The sequence below is a fragment of the Crassostrea angulata genome, chromosome 2 (assembly GCF_025612915.1).
Source record: "Crassostrea angulata isolate pt1a10 chromosome 2, ASM2561291v2, whole genome shotgun sequence".
NCBI classification, from domain to species: Eukaryota; Metazoa; Mollusca; class Bivalvia; order Ostreida; family Ostreidae; genus Magallana; species Magallana angulata.
This window is the reverse complement of record NC_069112.1, coordinates 14,535,449-14,555,630: the sequence shown is the minus strand read 5'-3', so window position 1 is coordinate 14,555,630 and position 20,182 is coordinate 14,535,449. Positions and strand designations below refer to the sequence as shown.

Genomic DNA, 20,182 nt, shown 5'->3' with positions numbered 1-20,182 from the left:
CATCTGTAGCCATGATTTTGTCTAGATGTTTCCACCTGATTGATCACGAAACTAAAAACGGATTGTTCATAGGAAAAAAATTTTCTTTTTTTAAGATTCAAATTTTTAAGGTGTCTTTTCAACTGACGAATGGACATCACGATGCCATGGTTCAGAAATAAAATGTTTACAATATCTTTGTATTGCAGGTCGAAATGGAAGTACTGGTGAATTAAGCTGTAGATTTTCTCCTGCAAGAAAATATATTCATGTATACAATTGAAATTAAACTATTAAAGGAAGCTATCCCAGTATTTATTAAGACAATTAATAGTTGCAAAGACATCGAACTTTACATTTTTGCACATAACGGTACATAATAAATATATATTACTTTAGTCAAAACTACTCTCTAATCGCTTTTATTATCATACTTACTTTATGTTCCATTCTAGTGCCTAGATACTAATTAATATGAGGGAAATGAGAGATGAATGGATTCATCAAAACGAAATCCGTTTGATCAGATTTTTCAAACCAAGAAAACGAGTTACAATCCGAGAGAACTGATTGTTTAAATCGTGGGAACAAATTAATAATCTGTGGGAACGAGTAAGTAATTCGTGATAACGGATTCTCAATCCGAGAGAACGAGTTGATAATCTGTGGGAACGAGTTGTGTAAATCGAGATCTCGAATTACTTTCTGCTTTTTTAAAAAATTAACATGTCCCTTCAGGGCTTTCGTAGTTTTGTAATATTTTCTCACAATTTATTTCTAACAAAGTTATTTATTAACTTAGTGATAGACACTTTTAGGACTCCATGTGTATATTTCAAACAGACGGAATTTTATGTCTCAAGAATTGCTAATCTGTTAAAACAAACGTGTGTAATTGGCTGTCTTTTATGTGAAGGACACCAAACGGTCATTGAGTTACTATAATATATGAACTTTTCATTCAGATTACTTAATGTCACCATTTGTTAATTTTCACTTACTGATTGGGTCCTTACAAATAGCAGTGTACAATTATCAATCTTTTTTTCGGAATAAGGCGGCCAATCCCGGCCACGTTCGACTTCCACAGAGTCTGAGTCCATTTCCGATTCGTTTGTAGCATGCCTGTCTCCTAAATGGTTTGAATGTTGCCATCGCCAAGTCTTGTCGAATAAATTCGGAATCCTGCATAGATTGGCTTTTATTTATTCGGAATTATATTTTGCGGACCTTTGGGAATACGGCACACCTACCCCTTGTTTTTACCTGACGGCCCATAGCGAGCTTAAACCTTACACACTGTTATCTTGTACCGTACATCTTGTTAAAATTATCCAAAGATAAGTTTTATCTAAAGATAAGTTTGATGGTGTATAACTGTTTTTTTCTTACTTTCTGCATAAGTGCTTAAATATGATATTTTGCCAAATAAAATATATATATTTTTTTTTTAGGGGGGGGGGGGGGTGAAATACCAGATGCCATTTTAAAACAATTGAATTTCTTAGAGATATGTACTGAATAAAATATGATTCTACATAACACGCTATGCCCGATAAGCTGACCAGCTTGCACTTATAATAAATAAAATTATACACCGATTGCACAAACACTAAAAGGTATAATTTGCAGTAAATCTCTTATAGAGGACATCATAAGATATCCAACTGAAGAAGACTCTACCTGATCTATATATTACATGCACCTTAAGTGTTTCTGAATGAAAGCAAACTGTAAAATATATGTATAATCAAATGTTAAAAAAAAACCTTTCTCCGATCGATGAGTATGTATATGACTGTTTTAAACAAACAGAAAGTCACGGGGAACTAGTAAATTATGTTAAATCCCATGAACCTGACACACAATGACTCTACATAAAGAAGGATGTTGTTTTACCATACTGACGGAAACAACTTAAGTTTGTCGTAATTAAGGTATCCGATACATATTAGGACTTAATTATCCATCGTGTATTTAATACTTCAATATTAATTTTAAGCATTTTAGATTAGATTTACCGAGAGAAATTTTAAAAAAATATCATTAACTAAGCAGTAAATAATTAATGAAGATTGCATTATGGTCTAGAAATACAGAAAGTAATAAAAATAAATTTTAACCCTATAAATGTTTTAAAAATTAATTTTTTATAGAATAAAAGCTAAGGGGGCAACTCTTCAAGAAAAGGAAAAGGTCATTAAGCCCAAACATATCTGTTATGCACCCAAATTCATTGAATCTGGGGCTATTATTGATCGGATACCTTAACGTACCCTGTATTACAATGAATATCGCAATTGCGTTATATTTCTAAGAGAAATAAGAAACAGAAAATTACACTAGATCATTCATAATAAATCAATAAATCCATGTAATCATTAAAAAAATACAATTTCTGGAAAAAACTCAGTCTTGAGTCTTCTTTCAATAAATAAATGTCCACTTTTCTTTGAATTTGATTTAAAACATTATAAGTTTGAATTGGGTGATTCAATTTGGTAAGATGAGCTTTCGGCCCGAAATATTGTCTAAAATCTTTACCGAATCCCGGCACTGACAGTCCTTTAGAACTTTGGAAGTTTGGCACAACGGTATGTTATATAAAGGTGTTTTTGGACCGCGGGAAGGGGGGAGGGGGTTAGAAATCTACATCTAGCTGGAAAATTAAATATATTCCATCCCTTTTGACTATTTATTGAGCGCTTTGACCGTCGCTCTCCAACTGCAGAATTTAAGCTAACATTGTATCTATACTACTATATTAAAATAATAGACTCGAATTTTTGTTTTTTAATACCGAGAAATCGGAAGAGTACTGTCGTTTGTTTTATATATTCTAAAAATCATTGGTACTTGCAATTGAAAATTACCAATTTGTTTCTATTTTTTCTCAATCAAGCTTTGCTAATTAATAATCAACGAAACTTCCTTTAAAAAATCCGGAAATCATTTGGATTATTTGGATTTTACAATTTTGCGCATGCGCATTAAATCCATGCTAATCACAGAAGGCTCTTTAGTTTATGTTTGAACAATATCACATTTGCATGGATAAACTCAGAAACATTATTACAAATACATGTAATTTTTCATTGAAAATTTGTCATATATTTTGTTCATCAAAGGAAATACGTAGATAACTCTGACTTGTTGCATTTTAAAATATGAAAAACAAAATCCAAGAATTCCAAATATCAACATGATGTGTGAATTCGAAGCGAGTAAAAAACGTTGGTGAATAAATATATATTGAAATAATGAGAAAGTTTTGAAGTTCTTTTCTTTAGTGTAGATTTAATCAATGTATTCTATGCGCGGCTAACAATTTATAAAACTGCCCACTAAAGAAAATTTTGCGCCAAACTTTATGGATTGTATTAAAAAACAACAACATTTTTTACTTACTATGACCACGACAACCAAGAGGAACACAAAACCATGTCATATTTAATATACAGAAAATAACTTTAAATCGACACCTTTCCAATATGCGGTGTGTATTTGACATAGTAGAGATAATACAATATTTGCATATCCATTGTTCTTTTCCACTGTAAGTCCATACGGTGGAACTGCAATTATTTTTCTATAATCGCAATTGCTCTGTCCGTATACTATGAGGCCATATGTCTATGTGAATTAAAAAGATACATTACAGTCTGAATGTTTATTTTTGATGCGATGGTTAAATATTAAGGTCTAAGCTAATACAGGGTATTTGCGAGTGATAAAATGCAAATATAAGTAATAAACAACGATTATTTAGTGAACATGGCGTTATGAATCATCATGGAATATGCCAACAGAGCAGTTGCTATTCATATCGCCATGTTCACTAAATAACGTCGTTTATTTCTTAAGTGAATACTTCAAAGTTTAAATGCAATACATGTAAACGGGCAGTTGTTTACAACAAAAATAAGATCATTGCTTATACGAACCAAAGCGTTTATGAAAACAAAATAATTGCAGTCTGGTGTTCCTCTTATGAATTATTTTACCGTGGGATAATGTTAAATAAAACACTTGTGGCGCATTTCACTTGCTTAATTTGTAGAGTATTCGTTTAAAGGGACTTGGACACGTTTTGACTCAAAATTTCCAAATTTTATTTTTCCATTTTCAATGTTTACACTGCTAAAAATAGTAGTTTATTATGCTATGTCAAAATTTGAAACTCAAATATCAAATTATAAGTAAGATACAGAGTTTATTCAAGAAATAAACAACGTTATTTAGTGAATATGGCGTGATGAATAGCAATTGCTCTGTTGGCATATTCCACGATGCGCGCTAGCCTTATTAGCCAAGACTTTGATATTTAGCCATCGCATCAAAAATAAACATTCAGACTGTAATGTATCTTTTAAATTCACATAGATTTGTTAACAGAATCAATGATAATTTATGTTTTAACAGTAATTCCTTTAAAATGTTATAAGACATGTTTTAATTAAATACATCAATTTTATGGAGTTGGAGAAAAACACATGATGTATCGTATAGTGGTTTAAATCTAAAACGTCATGGAAAAGTATATGACGTCACACCTTTATGGCGTCATAGTATACGGACAGAGCAATTGCGATTATTATAGCATTGAATCATGATTCTTTGAAGTATATACTCTCATAACTGCAGCGGTGTGTGCATACAAATTGAGTAACGCGCGTTAGCGCGTTATGAGAATTTGTATGCACACACCGCTGCAGTTATGAGAGTGTATACTTCAAAAAATCATGATTTAATGCTTATATTTACATATTTTAACTTCTTGCCTTGTCTGCAAATGTGATTTATATCTTAAAATTCCTATCTTATCCTAAGGGTAAGTTAATATTAATGGAAGAGCAAAAGTAACAGCCACAAGCGTGAACTTTGATTTTCGCTTGTGACGTTGCAGTTTACAGCGTTCAACGTTTGTGACGTCATAATAAAACTCGTCAATTTGACTTTTGACTACTTGTTGCATTAAGAGGCATTTGAAGATCACAGAATTTAATGGAAAAACACAGTAGAATGTAAATATAGAAAAATAATTGCAGTTCCTCCGTATGGACTGACAGTGGGAAAGAAAATGAGTTCGCTTCCGCAATGAAACGAACGACCATGTAGAAAAACTACAGTAGTGATAAATATGTGACCGATAGAATCTAATCTAAAGTTGTTGAAACGAATATTCTTTCAAATAGTAGTAAAGAACAGTGGATATGCAAATAAAATTCTTTGTTTTGTAAACAAAGCTCGATTGTTGTCATTTTTTTTACATATTCGTTGTAATAGTGTAAATTTCAATCAAATGTATCTTTCTTTTGTTGATACATGTAATAGTATTTAAGAAGATATTGAATTAGTTTAAATTGTTTTTACATGTCATTTTGTCTAATTAATGGTAGTTCTATACATTAAATTTTTTGTATACAACTATAAGACTCGAACTTTGTTTACATTCCTATCAATTCTTACCTCTGTTTCTCGCCTTTAACTTGACTTTAACATTCAATATTTTAATCAATCATTTAAAATGCACCAATTAACCATTTTATAGATGAAAAATAAAAATAAAATTTTTAATCTCAAATCGTGTCCAAGTCCCTTTAAATCAACACATTGAACAACCCCACCTGTTTTTGTTTGTTTAAACTGCAATCGACACTTTGATATGCGTTCAGTGAAGTTTAACACTTCTAATGTGTGTAGGATTTTCCGTGAGCTTATTTACTTATATCTTCGCTATAGTTTCGTTTCCTACTCATAAGTGCTTTTGATAACCTGTATTTTAAACTACGATTTTACTTTGTGTTGTTTTTTGTTCCGGTATTACTTTCCATTTTTTAAAATAAGGAGCAATACAATAGTTGCTAAAAAATCTAACAATCTTTTTTCCCTTAAAGGCTTTAATGCAGAAGAAGTAAATTCAATATGCACGTAATAATTAATGCTTCAAAAGAAACAGAAGTTTGACATTTAAAATTATGTGTAGAAACATCCCGGTGCCTAGGGCTGGGACGATAAGGGTTTCGTTCGATTCGATTCGATTTTGATTCAAAATACTACGGTTCGGTTTTTTTTGTCTGAGCGTCTTATTGGCGGCCATTTTTGCTTATACATATCGGGTACACTTTGAACCGCAATCCAGATCGGTACACCGAGACGGCAGGAATGAATCGCGGTGCACCGAACTTATCACTATACCCCACATACCTCATACAAAGAACACGTTAGATATCTTGCATGTCACACGCGTATTGAATTACCTCTCTTTTGAGAAGAGTACACATACATACTTCGCTATATATTGTTGGAATTCCCATTGGTACAAAGTGTGCCCCATTGTTAGCAGACATATTTTAGTATTCTTTTGAAGCAGAATTTGCTAAAACTTGTATTTGAAAAAATAATTAGATTGCTTTGGCGTTTAACTCAATATTTAGGTATATCGACGACATATTATCATAATGTCCACTCCTATATCCTAACGCCCCCAGTACTGTTTTCTTAAAGTCCACTTGGGGTTATATGGAGTGTTATGATATTTTATTTATTTAGATCCTCGAGATGTTTGTTCCATCCCCACACATAGCGGGTGCCCTAGCCAAGGTATTTCCTGAATGTCTCCTCCTCTACATGGGAAGTAGCCCGTGTCCCAGTCTGTATAAAAGAGGAAGCAGAAAGACAGCTTCCAGATGACTACTCTTTTATTAATTTAATATGACATTTTAACAATAAATGTCAATTACAATGAAATTTATCAACATTTATATTTATTACAAAAATCTCTGAAAATAAAATATTAGTTGAACCCTCTGAATTTATTAACTTTACTTTTGAGAATAAGCGCAAGCGTTATAATTCATTTTACCTGTATAAAAGAGGAGGCAGAAAGACACTTCCAGAAGACTACTGGAAAACTGTGTTTCCCGCATCCCATTTTATACACACAGACACTGCGCTACAACATTCTCCTCCTAATAAGTAAATGCGATCAAGTGCATACAAATGATCTGACGCACCGTGGTCAGTAGTAGAGTTTTATTTAGATTTCTGACCCGGCGTCGACAGGCTCATCACTGGACTTAATAACACATTTCTCCATGAACATAAATAAACATACGCTATCTGTTAAACTCATATACTTTAACCAATTTCTATAGAATTTCGGTTATGATAAATTCCCCCCACTAACAAAAATAATTTTGTCTTCAAGGATTAAAAACATTCAATATAATTTTGAATTTTATTCGGATCTTTGCTATGATACAGGTGGCTCTTACATAAACATCTATAACGAGAAAAAAAAAAAGAATTAAAATCATGCAAAAACATATTAAAATACTAACACACACAAAAAGATAATAAACAAGAGCCCCATGGGCCACATCCCTCACTTGAGGAACAATAGGTATGATAAAATCAGCTCAATGGAGTCATAATAGAAACTATCTGGACAATGTACAATAATTCATGTAAATCCTGTATAAATAAAATCCATTTTTCTCTGGATATTCTTATGTTAATAATCATTAGTCCCTTTCTAACAGGATGATTTTATAGTCATATCATATGTTGAGTATTGCAGTTCTAAAAAAGATCCCTAACAATGGTTTATATATGGGATATAAACGTACATCAAACTCTGAAACTTCTCGTGAGGCCAAAGAATTGTCCTGGGGCCAAAGTCTTAACAATTATAAAGAATCATCTGGCTGATTAGTTTCAGAGAAGATTTTTAAAGATTTACCCTATATATTCCTTTGTTAAACTTTGACCCCCCCCCCCATTGTGGCCCCACCCTACCCCTGGGGATCATTATTTTAACAACTTTGAATCTACACTACCTGAGGATGCTTTCACACAAGTTTCAGCTTTCCTGGTTGATTAGTTTCTGAGAAGAAGATTTTTAAAGATTTACTGTATATTATCATATGTTAAACTTCGACCCCCCATTGTGGCCCCAACCTACCCCCAGGGGTCATGATTTTCACATTTTTGAATCTACACTACCCGAGGATACTTCCACACAAGTTCCAGCTTTGCCGGCGAATTAGTTTCTGAGAAGAAGATATCTAAAGATTTACTGTATATATTCCTATGTTAACTTCGATCCCCCATTGAGGCCCCACCCTACCCCCGGGGGTCATGATTTTCACAACTTTGAATTAACACTACCTGAGGATGCATCCACACAAGTGTCAGCTTTCCTGGTTGATTAGTTTCTGAAAAGAAGATTTTTAAAGATTTACCCTATATATTCCTATGTAAAACGTCGATCCCCCATTGTGGCCCCACCCTACCCCCGGGGATCATGATTTTCACAAATTTGAATCTTCACTACCTAAGGATGCATCCACACAAGTGTCAGCTTTCCTGGCCGATTAGTTTCTGAGAAGAAGATTTTTAAAGATTTACTTTTTATATTCATGTTAAACTTCGACCCTCCATTTTGGCCCCACCTCCACCCCCCCCCCCCCCCCCCCCCCCAGGGGTAATGATTTTCACATCTTTGAATTTACACTACCTGAGGATGCTTCCACACAAGTTTCAGCTTTTCTGGCCAATTAGTCACTGAGAAGAGGATTTCTAAAGATTTACTCTATATATTTATTTTTTAAACTTCGACCCCCCATTGTGGCCCCATCCTCAGGTGAGCTAAAAAGGTTAAGTTTACAATTCAATAAGTTGGTTTCTGGAAGAACAGATTTTGAAAATTTTCGTTATAAATGTTGACAATTTTTGTTTCATTTTTAATTTTTAGCTTTTAAGTACAGCTATTTGTAAGAACCAGGCAGGGGGTGATTCATGACCAACTCAGATTTCTATGAAATTTTAATATGAAGTTTTATGGACCACCAGAACATCATTGGAGATGATGACTTTTTTGTTCAACCTTTGTTGCCATGGTAACGTGGCACCATGTAAATGTACCTGAACAGCAAACACCAAACACATACTATTTTGAATTAATCTCTTACTTTCGGCAATTAAAAAAAAAAATTAAACAAAACTATACAAATTTTATTTTTGTTTCTGTAAATATGGCCCAATATATTCACTGTTAATCATAATAACAATATTATTCTACCTTTCCAACAAATGGTAAAAATAAGTTAAAAACATGTTGTTTTTTAAGAAATCGTCATTAAGGTTTTTCCTCAGAATCAAACATTTTCAAGGGCATAATACGTAAAAATGCCACATGTGCCAAAATTTTGAGCACAGAGGATAAAAAGTACACATCCCTTACAAAACACTTTTAAGATAAAATTCATGGGTTTTTAAATACATAATGTGTTACCATGGCGATGAAACTATATGAAAATTCAAATTTTACATATACACTACCTATCATCATATTTTGGAAAGATGTTGTGGAAAAATAACACTTGTCAAAGAAATCTTAATACCTAAAATAGAAAGTACACACCTTGAACATTTAAAACTTTAGATAAAACCGATGGGTTTTTAAAAAGCATTTGGTAACCATGTCAATAAAATTTCCCAAAATATCGTTTTCATCAAAAAACCAAAAATTGTTACATTTTGTGGACATACTGCTAATAATAAATACAAGTTTAAAAAGAAATAGAGCATATAAGATAGAAAGTACACATCCTAAAAATGACAAAATACAGATAAAACTGGTGACTTATTAACTATCAAACTGTTACTATGGCAACGAAATATCCAAAAAATTGCCTTTAAAAATACAACTTAAATTTTTACATTTTGGGAGCATATTTCAGTTAGCCGCACAAGTTTAAAAAATTTTGAGCATATACATGTAGCAAGGAAAATACATATCTTAAACTTGAATTAAAGCATTTGGAATCTTAGTATTACTCTTTTACCTTAGCAACAAAAAATATCATCACAATCTGTATTTGAGTAAAATAAAATTTTGTCAAATATCTAAAAGATCAAACTGAGATATTAAACGAAACATTCATTAATTTCAAATATACAGAATTGAGAATGCCAATCCTCAGAATTCAAAATTTAGATAAATTGTAAATTTCTGTTACCATGGCAGCATAATGACTACAGAAAGAGTTGAAGTAGAAATGACTTTTCACGTGTATATCTATATATAAATCAAAGTAAAGTCCTGTGCTAATATGTTTCAACAAGGAATATTTCAAAATCACAAAGAGTCTATTAGCTAGTAATTATGACTGTGAGCAAATTAAAGTTTAGCTTTTTTTCATTTTAATTCTTTAAAATTGATAAAAATTAATACAAAAAAAATAATCCACATGTATATTTCCTTTCTTTTGAAATCTACTTTTTAGATATCTATGCATTATCACAACTGTTATTGCCATGACAACCACAGAAGCTGAAAGAATACATATAAAAATACACCTAGGTTTTGCCACATATCATTTATGATTCCATGCATGTTAGATGTACATACAGACATTTTCTAAACAAACCAACAATCATTGAAAGACAGCACCAATATTTCTACATTTACAAGTTTAAACAATCATATTGGACTGTCAAGTTCTAAGGTCATGGCATCTCTAATGCTGTCTCTTTCTTCTTCCTCATATATTGACTGCAGTATTTCTCGCAGATGGTCATCTTCTTCTGGTTCATCCTTGATATCCTTGGCTTTTGCATTCAGAGAAAGTCTTGAAAAAAAGGAGTTAATCTGAGAAGGCTGCAGCCATTCATCGTGATTGAAAAACTTCTCTCCAGTGCTGTTTCGCAAAGATTTCATACGTTGAGATACTTCAACAGGAATTGCTTTCCTACCCGATTCTTCGCCCTCTTGAAAAACTCTATGGAGAAAATCTTTCACTTTGGAAGAGAAGCGTGCAAATTTCCTTGTTTTTTTCAGTGCCCATCCTTGTTGAAGCTTCTCTACTGATGAATTCTTCACAAGGGTATGGTGATCTCTGCCTATTTGCACCAGCTGTTTAGAAATGAACAAATTGGAATTACACAACTCGGACCAATGATGTCGTAGAGCATCATAAGTTGATGTTTTCTCTTGAACATGTCTATCCAGAAGAATATGCTCTTGAAGTATTTGGTATGAGGAAAACTGCTGATTACAGCCTAATTCAGAACAGTGGAAAATACTGGTTGGTGTAACTGAACAGTTTTTTTATGTGAGAGATCACACCATAGTTTTTTGATGGTTCTTCAAAGTCAGACAGTATGATGAGTCCTGTGTCAAGCTGCTCACTTTTCAAGACATCTTCTCTTTTTATCTTGATACCAATACCAATACTAAAACTGTGCCAGGCAATGATATCATCTCCTTCAAAGGCAAGATTATTAATGTTGGTGATTCCCTTGATGCAATGACTAGTCATTGTCTGGTTTTTCCTGTCAACTTCCACAACTGCACATTGACATCCTGCTACACCACTTCCATCCATTATTGCCTTCTTCATGTCAAATGGTGTTGTTACATTTTCTCCAGATGAAACAAACATCCTTAATTTGGATCGCATATGGGCAATTTTGGCATCGCAATAACTTTTTCCTGCCTGAGGTTCACTGAAGTCATAGCGTACAATGCTGATACCTGAAAAAAAAGTTATTAAAACCTTATAAACACTACTTTCATCATTTGCACAAATTCTGCCAAAAAAAATGTATGATGCAATCATAAACCAATGTTTGTTTAAAATAAAACAACAAAAAATATCATGGTTTCCTTTTATACCCAAATATAACAATAAAGAAAAATCATTTCAGGCAATTGAAATCTCACCTGTTCTTTCACTAATTCCATGCATGCTCAGCCACAGGCACCCGCAGTGATAGCAACCTGCATTGTCACTTCATTAAAAAAAAACTTCTTCAATTCCAGGCATTTGTACTCTTATACTCTTTAGGATGTGCTCGATGGCTGATGCAACAGCAAACCAATCTTGCCTCACTGCTCCAAAAATGTGATTGAATGTCTTGTGCTATAAATGCAAAGTTGGATTTATCATTTTCATACCTATACATGCATAATCAATATGCTGTATACTACTACAGATTGTTTTCTCTCTATCAAATTAAAAGACAATCTAATTCCATCTTATTCAAATGCGTCCAATTAGTCAATGTCTTATGTATATCATTTGTATATAGAGTTCTCAATCTTTATATCATTGATATATTAAAAATGTGTGACATTGTCTGAATAATATCTTGAAAGGTACCTTCAAAGATCCATCTTCTGCTCTAAATATAGCAACAGAAACATGCCAGCTCATGCCTTTTTGTCCAAAAAAATCTGACTGCTTTTCTCTATAAAGTGCAGGAAGGAACTTCATTGCCCAGTCCATAATAATCAGAAGTTGGTGTGGCTGCAGCTCTTCTAATGCTCTATATCTACCCTCTTCTTGGTTCTGAGTCCTTAGTATGTGGGCTTTCCAATCTGATATTTTCTCAAGAGCTTTCTCTGCTGTTAATGCTAACTCTTCTGCTACGTCAGATGCTGTGAACAAAAAATGGGAATGTTAAAATACATGTTAAATGAAGTGCTTTGTTGCGAATATAAAATAGCTAAGCTCTAATTCTAAAAAATTGTTAAAAAAATTGAAATATTGCTCTGCAAAAAAAAATTACTTACTTCTGATATTTTGGATTTCATTAAACAAGGCACTGTTTATTTCATTGAGGATGTTGCATTTTCCACAAATTTCTTCATGGGAATGATCACATTCTTCCTGCAACAGCACATTGGTTGGGTGACTCAAAGCAAACTTCAAACAATGATCTTGGCATCCACTAGATAGTCCCACGCTAAATTTATATTCTGACTTGAGGTACATCTTTAGGGATTTTAAGGCAGTGGTGAGATTGGCAACTGTATTTGTTTCAGATCCTAATCCTTTTAATTGGTCACACATTTTTATTAGGTCATCTACAGCTGCAGCACCATCAGTGGCAATGTTGTCTAGACCTGTTAGGTTGGTTCTCTTACTTGCAGAGCATGTAGACAGAATTTTGTAGAGAGTAGAATCTGACAAAGGAACAAAACCTGTTTCAGAGCAGTATGACTTGTACATTTGTAGGAGAGAAGAGTGGCATGTTGTTCTCACTACTTGGGGTATGGTGACAGTCTGTCCATTGTCACAATGCAAATCTTTTGTTCCATATGAACAAATTTGATGAAATTTTGGATCCAAGAAAAAAGATAAAGCATGCTCCAGCTTTTCTTTGTTCATGCGATTCCGGTATCCTGGTTCCATAGGTCCTGGTAAAGAACCTGCTCCATGAGATGCAGCATGTGCTCGACTTTGATCAATTTCCCACTTTGTAAGTCCTGGAATGAGTTTCTGAAGTTTCGATTTACTATGTGCATTCGGCAAGGACAGCAGGGACAGAAGTTGACGTTTGAGAGCATTGTTTTCAGCTTCACAATAGAGTTGAAGAATTGTATCAGTGATTTCAAGTTCTGTTTTATCACTTTGCTCTGTATCCTCATGACAGTTGTCTTCATAAAGTAACTGGAACATATCACTGGATTGTCCTGGAGCCAAATGATTGAGAACTGTATGCACTACCTCCTTGGCCTTCCTTTTTAAATATCTTCTCGTGCTAGACTGGACCTCCCTCAATGGAGTTTTCAGCTGAAACTTTATTGGGCTTACTTGGCCACCACTTAGAGACATCAAGGTGTTGTTCAGATTTTCTATTCCATCTGTGAGGTGTATTTGTCCTTCTAAGGAAGTGCTCCAGCTAGATTCTTGTGAAAAAGTATATGTTGTCGATTCATCTGTCTGTGAAAAAAAATTGAAATGATTAGTAAAAACAATTTTCCATCAAGTGAATTTAAAGATTTTGAGGGAGGTTGGGGTTTAGAAGCTGTACAACTAAATACAAGTGAAAAGCTGTCAATGTGACAGCAAACCAGGTTTTCTTTTATGTGAACTGTATCCATAATCCAAGTCAACCCGTATCCAGTGAAATGGAGTACCCTATATGCAATATTTTGCCAAAAAAATTTTTTCATAAATTATCGGAAATCAAAATCCTAGCAATATGCACACCTCTAATATATGTTCAATTGATCTGCAAAAGAACAGTTACCTATCTTGAGAACTGTAGGAGGAGTTATCTGTACAATGAGGGTACCCTTTATGCAATATTTTGCCCAAAAATGACTTAGTTCAAAAGCTGGTATTTTTTTTCATAAATTATCGGAAATCAAAATCCTAGCAATATGCACACCTCTGATATATGTACAATTGATCTGCAAAAGAACCAGTTCCTATCTTGAAAACTGTAGGAAGAGTTATCCGTACAATGAGGTATCCTTTTGGCAGCCGCCCGCCCGCCATTTTTCACCATTTTAATAACCAGATTTTTCCGTTGGAAAACCCGGTTAAAAAACTAAATATGCAAGGGATGTTTGAAAATTATTGAAACATTATGCTAAGGTTTCATTCCCACTCACTACTACATTATTTTTAACAAAATTTACAATCATTATTATATACTAGTATTGAGCATAGCAGTTCTCGAAAAGATGATCAGACTTAAACAATTGTTTATTTATGGATTATGTGAGGCCCAAGAATTGTTCAGGAGCCAGAGTAAAAACAATTTTTAAACATAGGTAATCACAGATTACAAAGCTCACCGAGACGATGTATCACCATTATGAGACCACCTTTATCATATTATATGAAAATCATAATTTTGACAAATTTTAATCTACACTATCTGAACTGACCAAAGTAAGAGCTTTTCTAGAAAAATTGTGTTAAAATAAAAGATGATTTTTAAAGATTTTTCTCTATATATTCCTAAGTAAAAATTTGACATCCCCCCCCCTTTTGTGGCCCCACCCTACCCACAGGGATTACGATTTGAACCAACTTGAATCTACCCTATCTGAGGATGCTTTCAAACGATTAATAGCTTTTCTGGCTGATCAGTTTCTGAGAAGAAGAATTTTCCTTCTACATTCCTATGTAAAAATTCAACATCCCCATTGTGGCCCCATCCTACCCCTGGAAATCATGATTTGAACAAATTTGAATCTACACTACCTGAGGATGCTTCCACACAAGTTTCACCTTTTTGGCCAAATGGTTTTTGAGAAGATTTTAAAAAATACCAACAAATTTTCAATGATTTTTAATTATCTCCCCTTGAATGAAGTGGCCCTCCATTTTAACAAATTTTAATAGTGGTTCTGGAGAAGAAGTCAAAAATGTAAAAAGTTAACGTACATACAAACAGACAGATGGACGCTGGACTAAAAGTGATCATAAAAGCTAGCTAAAAAGTGGCCACGCTCACATACCCCACTCTCCCACATTAATTGACATTTATTGTACACAAAATGAATGTCTGGTAAGTGGTAATGTATGAATACTGCACATAATTTAATTTCATAAAGAAGCACAAGTTCCGAAATATCATCACATCACATGCACATCTTTAACAACAAAATTCTATATGCAAGTTGTTGCGAGAGGTGTATTTAAGCCATATGAAAAAAATAAAGCTTCTATAATTATGATGATTGTGTGATTTAGCATAAATTGATATAGTTTATTTGCTTGACAAGTCTAGTGAGTATTAACACCATTTCAACTTACTGGATAATCATATTAAAAAATCACAAATCCTCTTTATATATATATATATATATATATATATATATATATATATATATATATATATATATATATATATATACATATATATATGTCCAGTCTTCAATTTTTACAGGACAGTATCTAAGACAACTTTACATATGAAACACCACTAGACATCATTGAGATGCCCTGTTTTTACAAAAGTGTTACAGGGGATTCTGCTTTGACCTTAACCTCTACTAAATTTGGGTCAAGATCATTGCACATCCCTTAATTAAACAAGTACTCTATGGGCAATGAATAAACTTGATTCATGCTCACCTCACAGCCAATACCTACTGGCAGTCTTCTGGTCTAGTCTGAGATTCATTGGGTCAGAGAGAGAGAGAGAGAGAGAGAGAGAGAGAGAGAGAAAGAGAGAGAGAGAGCAAAGTCAAGACAAGGATTTTGACAAATAAAGGTCTGCTAGTCCCTTAAGGTTGATATAAAAACTTGATTCAAGGTCACTACACAAGTCAACCTTTACCAGAAGGCACTTTGTCTGTGAAGTATTTGCCAGATTGGGCCAAGGGAAGAGAAAATATGCCCCAGATAAGTGATACCAGAAAGACAGATGGATGGACGGACAGACAGACTGATCCCTATTGGGTGCCGGCTAGGAGGATACAATTTTTAGGGAATCAAGTATCAAAGCAAATACCTGTGACAAAGTCTCTGAATGGCACTGTTCAGCGGAATTCTCTGTCTCTGAATGGCACTGTTCAGCATAATTCTCTGTCCTTGTTTGGAGGTTCCTGGACTGCTGAAAATGTATATATGTTTATAAGTAAAAGATCAAAGTCATACAGGTTTTATTTTAAAATGCAATTTTTTAAAAACTGTTTAGTCCAATTCTTTGCTCATTACAGTATTTCTGTAAATAATTTTTCATCCCAATCAATTCTCCAAAAATTTATAATATTTTTTCAAATTACCCAAGCAATATTCATCTCTTTTCAAAGAGATAAATTCAGAAATATTAAAATTTAAAAAAGAAAGAAGGTTTATAACAGGTTAAAGAAGAAACATATGTACAATGTGCATGTGACATGGAAATGTATAAACAAAACAAAATCATTTGAAAACAAAATCATTTGACTTTGTCCAAATTTGAGAGTTGATCGATTTACTGTACTTTTATGCATCATTAAAACAAACTTTAGAAAGTTTCTGACAAGTTGTACACACAACTATCTTCAGGATTTTATTACAATTAGCCTCATATTTTATAAGCACATGAAATTAGTGCATGAAATAAAGCTGTTTGAAGACTAGTGAGAGACAAATTGATAACATTACCTGTAAGGTTGCTTCAGGGGTGTCATCCGAGGTATTTTTGCAAATTTGAGCAGAAGATGCATCTTTACAGCACTGAAATTATGTCATATATTAAAATTTAGCTTGACAAAATAGTTTGTTACTCCAAAATAATCACTAAAACGAGACACAAATGCATTTGAACTCTAACTTGGCCATGCAGCGATATAAATTTTTTATCTTATAAATGCCGATCCCGATTGTTTTTAGTTTAATTTGTGTATGACGTGCGATTCCGATAAAGTCAATATCATAATCATATTGATTATAGACATGATCAAACAGATAAATACATTGCCTTTATTCTAAGCAAATTTAAATACATTTTGTTAAAAATGCAGCCAAATTATTTTTAGAGTTTTATATACTAGGTATTATGTACTTTAAAATAGCATACAGAAATAAGTTTTTTATGTGTGTGTGTATGTGTGCTCATCTATTCCCATAATCAATCATGTATATCATACATGTATAAGTTATTTAATAGCATTCAATTCATTGTTTTATTTGTTTTAAAATAAAACATAAAAATTATTTCTTACCTCGCACCATTTCATTTCCTGGGTTACATTTTTTCTACATCTACTGCACAAGCCTAAAAATGTATTTTAAATTATGCATAAAAGACATAGAAGCTAAAATATGTTCCTTTATTGTGAGTTAATTTAATAGAATTTTTTAAAAGGCATTCAATGAAGATACAAGAGTGATATCTCAGAGACATAAATAACATAATAAATGTTATTTATGTCTCTGGATATATTAATTGTGGCATTTCGCACATAATTATAGGTGCTCCCTATTTAAATCAATATAACATTTTTTTTTATCTCCATATAACCTACTACTTGTATAAAATGTTATAGAATAAAAATTTTATACATTGATTAAGATGGGTTTTAGTGCCTATGTCAGAGACATAAATAACAGAGATTGTTATTTATGTTGATCCCTGCCTAGTGATATGTTAATTCTGAAATCTATCCTGTTCTCAATATTATATAAATTGATATGTGTCTGCATTTTTAACATGTATGCAAAATCTATTCATTGACATGATATATGCAACTTCCACTACACAAATACAATACATATATATATACCTGAGCCAATAGGGACAATAATTCCATATACTGTATGAAGGTGCCGAGACATAGACAAAGTTATGCTCCTCCCAACCTCTGCCTTTGCCGTTGTACTGTGACTCGGGTGTGAGCAGGATGACTTCTTCTTCCATCGTATCCCAAGGGAGTATCGATGAAATGGACAGATGGTATAGTCCCCAAATAGCGAAAAAACACCAGCACGGTAACATATCAAATGTCCCTCAGAAGCTATATCTCCTATGTTACATGATTTGAGGTGGTTTTTAATGTTTCTCCTACAGTTTTTCACGTACACTAAACTGTTTTCATTTGGGAAATAAGGTGATGTAGTACACTTGCTTTTATCAGGTAAAAATGAAGAAAAACTGCATACAAGACTACTTTCCATGGATTCTAATATTTCCTAATATGAAATATATTAACTACATTGTTCAATATATTACTTAATTTCAAATAAAACTACATTTTCTTTCCTGCATAATCCTCACCTTCCATGACCTTCTACACACGGAAGAGCATCACTGTACCCTTTTCAACTCCAACACTGAAGAGCGACAAAGGGAGATAACTAGATTTTGATGAAATTGCATAATTTCTAATCGTAATATTTATTCATAGTTTGAATAACCCATGGAATTTTCAGTTGATATAAATTCTGCATAATCAATTAAACACAGTTTTGTTTTCCATATACCTGGAAAATGTAGGATTTTTAGAAACAAACCTTAAATGTGTAACCACTATACAATAGAGACTGTAGACTGAATCAGCAACTATGGTGTTTGTTGAGTTCATTTTTTTTAAAACCAGTGCACAGAATCAAATTATATTTAAGAAAAAATATTCATATAGATGTTTTTTAATGTGTTTGTACCAATTTTTACAAACAATTTAACTATCATGAATCAGTCATCTATGTTTCTGCCTGGTTCTTACAAATAGCTGTACTTAAGATCTGTGTACAAACATAGAATTGTGAGCAAATCTCTGTATCTTGCTTATAATTCGAAGCTTAACACTCAAACATGGTTAGTAAATAGAAATTGTAAACAATTAAACACAAGAAACATGCACTACATGTATAACAAATAAAGAACACAATTTATTTTTTCAAAATGAATCATATATATACATGTATATACCTACATATTTCCGTAAGCGATATCAAACTCTATTTAAACTGAATAAACTATAGAAAATGCCGAGCATCTCAACAAAACCTATTGCATTAATCTACCATTACGCAAAAGATAATGCCGAATTACTGATAGAATGAATTGTATTTCAGTACCCCTACATCAGATTTTGCTTAATTTGCGCAGGTAAATAGTTAACGTAACTGTTTGATTTACAGAGGTCTCTGTTTGATTTGATACATAAAAATCACGAAATACAGACGATAGTTTCCAGGTTACAAAGTATAAATAATGAAAACGAAACGAAAATCAGAACAAGCTAACACCAACGTCATGTGTGAAAACTATCAACGCATTGAATTATTTAGCCTCAATTTACTTCACAAAATCGGCACCAATATGTTTTTCATGTTTCAAAATTTCCCTTCATACGCGAACTGTTGCACAACAAGCAAATTCATCATAGTCAGATCGACCTTTTTCGTATAATGTCATGGCTGCTTTAAACAAAGAACCTCGTTTTAGAAGTATGGAATACGAGTCTTGGTAAAATGGGTATGCAAACCTGGGCCGTGGCAAAATAAATGCCGGGACAGATCGGCAATCGTCATTTCCAAATACAAATTATTTTTCAGCAATATCTACAGCAAATACAAATATACTAGTCCATCAAATATCCTGAAATTTTAATGAGATTGGCATATTATTAACTGCCAATCTTTTGTTTTGCCCAGGCCAAGTCTTGCCTACCCATTTTACCGGATGCTGAGCCCGAAGCTAATAAACTGATTGAACTACGCCTTTCTTATTATTTTCGTAATAACTTAGATTTGAAACAGAATTACCCCTTAATTTTTGCAATTTATATTTTCCTTCCCATAAGGATAATTTATGCTAAACTACGTTGAATTTGCCTCGGTAGTTCTTGAGAAGAAGATTTTTAAAAATGCACCCCCCTTTTTCTACAGTTTCAATGTTTTCTCCGCTTTGAATACAGATCGGACTTTTTTTTGCAATTTATATTTGCCCTCCCATAGGG

General features: G+C 33.0%; 1 protein-coding gene and 1 pseudogene across 2 annotated transcripts; both read right to left on the bottom strand.

Moving 5' to 3' along the window:
* Positions 1-8,976: 8,976 nt before the first annotated feature.
* On the bottom strand, positions 8,977-11,772 carry LOC128171827 (uncharacterized; annotated as a pseudogene).
* Positions 11,768-18,935, bottom strand: LOC128171822 (uncharacterized). Of its 2 annotated transcripts, none has more exons than XM_052837602.1 (7): positions 18,005-18,935; positions 17,444-17,496; positions 16,884-16,955; positions 16,246-16,347; positions 12,563-13,715; positions 12,150-12,427; positions 11,768-11,909 (listed from the first exon to the last, which is right to left on the bottom strand). In XM_052837602.1, the coding sequence occupies exons 1-7, from the start codon at positions 18,393-18,395 to the stop codon at positions 11,784-11,786; spliced, it is 2,175 nt and encodes a 724-aa protein (XP_052693562.1). In that variant the 5' UTR covers positions 18,396-18,935; the 3' UTR covers positions 11,768-11,783. The 2 variants fall into 2 exon arrangements, with proteins under 2 accessions (XP_052693562.1, XP_052693564.1); XM_052837604.1 differs by having other exon boundaries at positions 16,246-16,344.
* Between the last annotated feature and the right edge of the window lie 1,247 nt (positions 18,936-20,182).